Here is an 8763-nt window from a genome sequence, read left to right on the forward strand (position 1 = left end):
ATGATCAGACTTTACTCCTGGTGATATCTACCAATTTCCTTAATTTGCATTTAAGTGTACAACAGAGTTAACAGGTCATTGGTGTGTAATAAAACCAATGAATTATTGATGGAAAAGGGGATAATATCAGCAAGAGTCACAGCTCCAGCTAATGCAAAGGAATGCCCTATATTGCACTTCCCATGCTTTTTAAAACTAATGTAATTGTCTCCTCTCAGGTTTTAAATATGCTCAGATTTTATACAGGACTTAATTACATTTTGTTAGACCATTGCTTTTCTTACTATTTATTTTTATCACTATATTTTTCAGTTTGTTGTAGTTTGGGATTTTTGTTGTATACCTACCATCTCCTTCTGGGAAAATTCAATTGAACTAAGTTAAATACTGATATTGAAATACCTATTCCAGTCCGGGCATTTTTTTGTGTATGAGGCATTACATTTAAGTGATTTAGATCCAAAAGCAATTGAGTGAAATGTCAGAGACAAAAAAAAAGGAAAATAACAATTCACAAATATTGGTTGACAATTTTATTTTTAAACTTCCTGAATTACTTGATAGGATCAGCTATGGTTATTGACTAACTAAGTCACCTCAATTTTGTGCAAATTTTAAAATCTTTACTGTAAGATGTTAGATGTTGTTAAAGGTCATAGGAACAGTGGCAGTTCTAGACCAACTTGCGGTTCTGGAGCTGCAGAGTTTTAGACCCCTGAATCCTGCAGATGAAAATAGAATAGAGTAGAAAATCCCTTTATTGTTCCACCATGGGGAAATGTTGGTGTTCCAGCAGCAAAAGGTTCTAGCAGAAGTGGTCACATAACGTGAACCTTTTAAAAGTGTATAGAAATAACATAAGAAAAAAAGCACTGTACTGTATAGTGTTTTAACAATATAAATACTCTGTATCTGGAGAATAAAAAAAAATCAATAAACAGCTGTGGACATGTTTTAAGTAATGGATATGTGAAAACTCATCCTGTTTTGATACGGCTAAAGCTAAAAGCAGAGCACTTTCACTTTTTAATCATTGTTAAAGCAAAAATGTAAACTAAAAAAAAAAAAAAAACTACTGTAGGTACAGTGAGTAAAGGAGATCAATGAAAATAGTCATAGTGACACTTTCATAATTAATTGTTGCAAGAATGAGAAGAAAGAAACCTAAAACCCTGGTCCTGGTCTTCTAGTTTGTATAGCTATATCCGCAGCTGGAGGCATCACTCGGAACAGTTTGGACAGTCCCTGAGGAATCAGATGAGCACTGGACGTGCCAGTCTTGAGAGCCTTGGTTTTATCTCCCACATAAAAATAAAAACAGCTTTCAGGTTCTAAAGCTCTGAGTGGAGCTCATTCAAAGGACACAGAGACGACAAGCTAATGTAGGATCCACATGAAAACAGACAATATGCAGAGGTGACGGCTGACCTAGCAGATGTACCCCAAATCTAACAGTTCATTAATCTAAAATACTTTTCCCCAAAATACGTCACAAACGTGTGTTACGTCCACCTGGCTTGTTAGGTGGGGTAACATTAATGGAGACCACACAAGGATTTTCAGAGTTAATAAAAAGGAAATTTATTAAATTATATTAAGTAAAAACTGAAAAAAGGATTACCTGAAATAAGAAGCCAAAACAGATTAATACAAAACCATAACCAATTAGAAATAAACAAACGCAAAACAAACCTAACAAAACTCAATCATAAAGTCCAAACAAAACCAACTGGAGTTCTGAAGAGGGAGAGGAGGAAAAAAGCCTCATGACTGCTGCAGCATGACAGCTTTTAAAGCAGCAGAGCACCAATCAGGGAAAAAACATAACACCTGCAGAAGGCCTGCCTCCAGAACCCTAAAAGAAAAAGCAGAGACCTACTGCAGCCGTAACACGTGTCTGTTCTAAGAGAAAAATCGGTTCTGCTCCAGAGGGTACCATCCAGAGGTGGGTATAGAGTACCCAGAAATTGTACTTAAGTAAGAAGGGCACTACTTCATCATAGTTTTAGTCAAATAAAAGTAAAATATAGCCTTTAAAAAAATTACTCAGCTAAGCGGAAAAAAAATAGGTAGACAGGCTACTGAAGTTCTGAGCCTGATCTACTTACTAAGTAAACTTATTTATGTAAAATTGAACAAAATATTAAGTGATATGCAAATTCTGATGATTCAAAGAATAAGGAAAAAAAATAAACATAGAATTTAATAACACAATAAAAAATGTCAAATGAACATGATTTAAAATACACACTGAGTTATAAAACTTAAAAAATCAATAATTACTGTATGCAGAATAGGTTAAATTACTGCATGATGTATTTTCACTCAGCATTCAAATTATGGCAGACTCAGCAGATGGAGAATAACATTTAACCGATAAGCCTTGAGTACAAGAAAGAAGAAAGTGTCTCTCAATGGTGCATATTTGTTCAAAAGCAGCTTGTTTCTTATCAGGTGAAGTTACTCACAATGGACAGGTAGCCAGAAATTTTACTCAAGCGTAGCGATACCAAATGATATATTTGCTCAAATAGAAGTAAAACCACAATGCTGTAAAATAATACTTCTCTCTTTTTTTTTTATTACAAAAGTAAGTGTAACTAGCTGCTACCCATCTCTCATGACATCATAATGAGCAGTTGTTTTTTTTTATATCTTCAGAAGCTAAAGGCTAAATTTACCCAGGGGCGGAGCTAAAATCTAGAACTAGATTTTGTGTTATATGGGGTAAAGAGAAAATGATGTGTCTCTGCAAGTCATCTAAGAGTCTTCAGTAAAATCATACATAAATAACTAGTTTAGTAAAAACCTATTAAATAATCAATTTATATAGATATTAGTACTTGTAAATATCAATTTTATGCAGAATGATTACTTATAAAAGTAGGTAAGTAATGACAAAGGAAAAGATGTTTGCCCAAAACTCAAACCTGAAAGAATTGTTTCCACTATACCTTTAATCTAGAAAGCACGGATGTTGAAATATATGCGTCTATTTGTTGGGAAAGGCTGCAGGAAAATATAGTTCGTCTTTATTTAGAAAGTATGGATGTTGCGCTTGTTAATTTTCCTGTTGGAACAGTGTAGATCAACCCTTAGGTTCTGGCGCCTATCATCTTTCGTCCGCCCCTCAGTGTATATTGCTTGTTGCCTTGCCAGCCTTAAATACATTTTCTGGCTACACCTCTGCCAAGACCTACAGAAGAGGATTAGGGCCACTGAAATTTTTTTTTTAAATTAACAGATTTTTAAATTCTATTTCAGTATAATGTGAGAAAAAAGTCGGAATTCTGACTTTTAATCTCGGAATTCTGACTTTTTCCTCAGAATTTTGACTTTTTTCCTCAGAATTTTGACTTTTTTTCTCAGAATTCTGATTTTAATCTCAGAATTCTGACTTTAATCTCAGAATTCTGACTTTAATCTTAGAATTCTGACTTCTCACAATTCTGAATTGTTTCTCATAATTCTGAATTTAATCTCAGATTTCTGACTTTAATCTCAGATTTTTGTATCTTAATGTAGATGGGCACCATGAAGGAAGAGATGTGGGAGCACTCAGCTTCACTGACAAACATGTGAGTTGTTTGGGGGGTCCAGTAACACACTGGTGCAAAATGACGGAATTAGGTGACTTTTTATGTGCCCGAGGGGTCCCTGGTGATGGTATTTCATTAATGGAAGAGCAAAAGGTGATTAAAACAAGAGAGCTAGTTAAGTCTTTCAAACAGAAATGGCTAACATATTTATTAGCTGTCAGAATTCTGAGATTAAATTCAGAATTCTAAGAAAAAAGTCAGAATTCTGAGATTAAAGTCAGAATTCAGAGTAAAAATTCAGAATTCAGAGATTAAAGTAAGAATTCTGAGAAAAAAGTCAGTATTCTGAGATTACAGTCAGAATTCTGACTTTTTTTTCTCCCATATTATACTGAAATAAAATTCAAAAATCAGTGAACTTTTTTATTTTTTTTTTCAGTGGCCCTAATCCTCTTCTTTACATCTACATTAACATCCAAAATTCTGAGACAAAGCCAGACTTCTGATTTTTTTTTTCTAATATACTGAAATAAAATTCAAAAATCAGTGAACTTTTTATTTTATTTTTTCAGTGGCTCTAATCCTCTTCCGTAAAGACCCCTGTTGGCCCCTGTCCAGAACCGCCCATGCACAGGATAAAGGAAATAAACCTAATGTTTCTTTTGTGTGTTCAGCAAGACAAATATGCGGTCATTGTGGTCAAATAAAAAAAACATTTTTACCGAGCCAGTGGGGAAACAAACTGCATATTTGTACTGAACACTTTCTAAACGCAATGTGAGGCTTTGGAGATCCAGCTGCGGAGGTTGCTGCGGATTGTCTGCTGTTTTCCAGAGGTAACTCAGGGGGTGTGTCCCATACGGGTATCTGGCTCTGAGAGACAGGGCAGAGGCGGGAAATGGCGCCTGGTAGCTCAGCGGTGTGTCATTTCGAAGACGGTCCTTGAACAGCAAAAATACAACAGGGGGCGGGTGGGGGGAAGAACATGCAGTGCTATGTTGTGATGTTTAATCTGTCTTGAGTCGTTACTGTCACGTCCAGCGGGTCACATTACAGTAAGTCGCTAATATTTAACTGTCCGCGCATCCTTTATGCACTTGGGGTTGTGTTTATGCAATTGAAGCTATTGACAGGAGATTTATGCTCCTCTCTCCATGCCTCTGCACATCTGTTAGCCCGGAGCAGTTCTGCGGGAAGCTTTCGAAGCTAACAAGCTAAGAACGGGCTAATTCACGGCCTACCTTCGACATGACTAATTTGACTAACCTTTTATTTAAACTCAACCTGTATTCTGACAGAAGAATTTTATTAAAGAGGTGATTTAAACATAACTAGACGCACAGTACATATTAGTGTTACTTCGTTTAAAAAGTATAATTAAAACCCGAAGCGCTGCTTGGCTAACTGGTTTAGCCGGCTAACATTCCTAAGCAGCGCTACGCGTTAGCGCTCAAACTGCAGTTTAGCTTTATTTCAAAACATATTTCAACATTTCCGTATTACTCATTCGATGAACTATCATCAATTAAATTCACGGAATGGTGACTAGATCAGATTTACTGGTGTTATTGTGACTGTCGGCTTTGATTAACGATGTCAAAATATTAACGGCTACTGCAGCTCGGCAACCTAAACAGTGTTGATTTAATTGAACAAATCCTTTCATTATTCTTTACTTTGTCATTCAGATTGTGATGCTGCATTGACTGGGACACTATAAAATGTTTTGTTTAGGTTTCTCCATTTTTAAAATCTAAACTTCTTCTCCCCGGATTTGCTTTACTTTGAATTGCTCGTTACTAAAAGTTACCTTTTAAGCAAAAGCTAATTGTGCTTAAACTCAGTGATTACACTGCAGAGCTTTTAACGTGGGATTTACTGGTTACATCTTTATCAGTAATGGTGGTTTTAAACAATTAATTGCGATCTGGCTATATGTCATTGTCCGATTTGCTTTCGATTATTAGCTAAGCGTTGCTAACTTGTAAGCTTTTTGAAACTCTCGTTATGCATTTTTGCAACACGAACGAAACGTATTTTGGAAGGGCCTCCACCCGCTGTATGGTTACGGATCCTTGCTGTTGTCCTTAGCTAACTCGTATTAGCCTTCTCAGTCTCACAGATGTTCTTATTTCCCGCTCACTTTACTCTCAGCCAGCAGTGTGCATGATCCATGGCTGATTGCTTGGAAAGGTGGATGTAATGTATTGGAGCTGTTGGTGTTTCCGTCCTCCCTGTCTGATCATGCAGTGTTGAGATTTCACATATTTTATTTTAATCTGTAAGCTCACTGCTCCATAAGAACTTAGAGATATGATGCATAATTAAAAGGAATTAAATCCAACATTAAAAACCAACTTAGTTCTGCAAACCTACTGTCAGCATGTATAGCTGAAATGTCTGAAATCTGTGTCCAAAATTGTATATGTATATATATATATATATATATATATAATTGCGTAATATATAGACCTCATCGGGGTGATTCAAAAGATATAGGTAGTAAAAGCTCATATGCTGCGAAAACGAAAATAAAATGGGGAGGTGTGTGAATAAATATATAATTGCATTAGAATAGATTAGTCTTATAGAAAAGAGTATAGAGACAGTTTATATCAACTATAACACCTGCTTGATTAATGGTGATGATTACAGTTAATCTCTAATTTACTGTAGTTAGTCATCCTAAACATTTTGTGTTCTGCTGCCTGTAGTTGCGTTCCATTCTGCACAGTTGCAACATACTTGCAACAGGAGAGAAAAAGCAGTGCTTTGGAAAGCTTTTTTTTTTTCTTCTTTTCATTTTGCTGTGCATTGAATACAGCATCATTCATTCTCTACTCGGTTATGTCGTTGTGTAAATGCGAACCAGATGTTGGGAATTACAGCATGCAGCATGTTCAGCTTCTACAGAGAAGGCGCTGTTGCATCTGGAGCGGTTCCTGACTGGTTGCGGATATGTCTGGACACATTTTGTTTTTTGTTACGCAAGGGAAAGAGCTTTGGGGAATTAATGGGTTAATGCAACATTTTTCTTTTTTTTTTTTTCTTCTTTTTTTTCCCAATCCATAATACCGAGCTACTCAATCTGTCTTGCAGAATGTATGTAAATATCTTTGCGGGTGTCTTGGTTTATCGCACCCATGTCTCTTTAAGTCTTGTCGTTGCTTTATTTTGTTGCCCTGAGCAAAACTTTGATCTTACTTTAATGTCATCATTCCTGCTTCATGTTTAGAAAAGTTGTTTATTGTATGATCCAGAGAAATGCTCCTTTCTTAACTGTAGAGTGGAAGTAAAGCCAGCTGTGGCTGCTGTGATGCTCCTGATGTAAGTGAAATGGGATCTTGAATGCATCCAGATGTTGGCAGAAAAGGAACCAATGTTGCCTTTTTACACAAAGTTGCATCCTTGAGACTTAGCCTTTTTTTTTCTTTCTTACATCTGTACTCATTCTTAAATGTTTTTTTTTATTCTTGCAACAGCCTTACATGTGACTGCAAGAACAATGAGGCTGAGAATGCGAAAGGCGTCTCAGCACCAAAACCCAGCTCTGACAAGCCGCACGTCCCGAACCAAGAGGAGGCATTCAGAGGTAGAAGACGACCCTCCTGCCAGCGGAGGAAGGGGAATATTATCCACCATCAAGAAGTTAATCCGAGGAAATGCTGTCAAGGTACCTCTCCTATGACCACATAGTCACTTAAGTGAAAGCAGTCATTTTCTTTACCAGCTTAAAAACTTGGTCAGTGGGATGGAGTTGGTGCTCCTACTTGGTGTTTATTTTAAAAAGGGAAAACGCTACCAGGAAGTACCAGCTTAGAGTTGTATTGGCTATTGTGTGCTACATGTCCACAAGTCAAATGCAGCATTTCTGGCTGCAGAGTGTCATGTTTCATAAGAAAACTCTGATGGAATGCAGCAGCTTGTCCGAGAACCCTCTTTCTGATCTAATTTTAGATTTTAGCTCACAATGTTGGCGCGCAGTGACAGGATCTCTATGCGAATGGAAAAGTCAACTCAGCTAAATTTCCTATAGGAGGTTATAGTTGTTTTTTTTATTTATCTTATTATTATTTTAATACTATGTATAAAGAAATAAGCTGGTTTTAATATCAAGCATGTGTCATATGGTCATTTCCTGCCTGTATTTAGAAAAAAATATATTAAAAACTGTGCTAAATTTATATCATTGTCTTTTTAATACTTAGATAATGTTGCATCTGCTTTGCTGGTTACTTTTAAATAATATAGTTTCTAGATTCTGCTCAACTTTCTTGTTACGGCCATTTTGTAACCTGCACAGCAAGCTGCCATTAATCCTTGGCTTCTGTAAAAGATTGTATACTCTCTGTCACATGCTGTTTTTGTTTAAGAACAGGTGAATTTTAAGATGTCTACAGCTGTTATGGTTTCTTTTTGCCAGTTACAGCAGGAGAGCCCGGCTAAGAAGACACGCCTCCACTGCGATGTGGACAACAACCTCATCACCTCCACTCCTTCAAACACCAACTCCCCCCGGAGGACTGCAAGCAGAGTAGGCAAGAAAGGCTCCATCAATGGCCGTAAGTTAACAATGCTTAAAGTAATTGAGTTATACCACTTAACATCTGGCCTTTTTTTTCCTCCTCCGGATTATACTTCTCTTGAACCTTGTGTTTTCCGCCCTGCAGAAGCGACCAATCATGACAGGAATAAGGAGAAGCCGAACGGCAGTTTGGAGGATACGGCTGCAGTTGAGCTGACCTCCAGTCCTCCCAGGACAACCCTGCTTGGGACGATCTTCAGCCCTGTTTTTAACTTTTTCTCACCAGCTAAAAGTAATTCCAGTTATCTCAATGTTATTTCACTGTTTTGTACATGTGCATCATTTGGCATCTTACCTTTTCCAAAATGCTTCTTTTTTATCTCTTTGTACTTAATTGTAAACCATATAGGGTGTGCAGAATTATTAAAGTGATGCTTTGATATGTCAGAAAGAGGTTTTATGTTAATTTTTTTTTCTTTGTTTCTCAGCATCTTCAGGCTCAGACTCCCCTGACCAGGCTCTGGAAGCAGAGGAGATAGCCAAGCAGCTGGACATGGAGCAGGTGGTGGAGACGCCCACCAGCACAGCCACATCCACCCAGGATCTGTGCCCCGTTAACAACTTCTACTCCAGCGTGTCACACCTGCCGCCTCTACGGCCTCCACACATCCTTGAAGCGTCCTCTACGTGAGAGGACGA

The 8763-nt window shown here is 37.3% G+C and overlaps 1 protein-coding gene across 1 annotated transcript in view; it reads left to right on the top strand.

The window, feature by feature from the left end:
- Positions 1-4430: 4430 nt before the first annotated feature.
- The window catches only part of ctdspl2 (CTD small phosphatase like 2), an 11549-nt gene continuing 7216 nt past the window's right edge, over positions 4431-8763 (top strand). The window contains 5 exon segments of the mRNA XM_015384885.1: positions 4431-4594; positions 7022-7212; positions 7963-8101; positions 8210-8356; positions 8553-8762. Coding sequence (XP_015240371.1) covers positions 7045-7212; positions 7963-8101; positions 8210-8356; positions 8553-8762 — 664 coding nt within the window. The 5' untranslated portion in view covers positions 4431-4594; positions 7022-7044.

The sequence above is a fragment of the Cyprinodon variegatus genome, unplaced genomic scaffold (genome assembly GCF_000732505.1).
Source record: "Cyprinodon variegatus isolate N-32 unplaced genomic scaffold, C_variegatus-1.0 Scaffold15, whole genome shotgun sequence".
Classification (NCBI taxonomy): domain Eukaryota; kingdom Metazoa; phylum Chordata; class Actinopteri; order Cyprinodontiformes; family Cyprinodontidae; genus Cyprinodon; species Cyprinodon variegatus.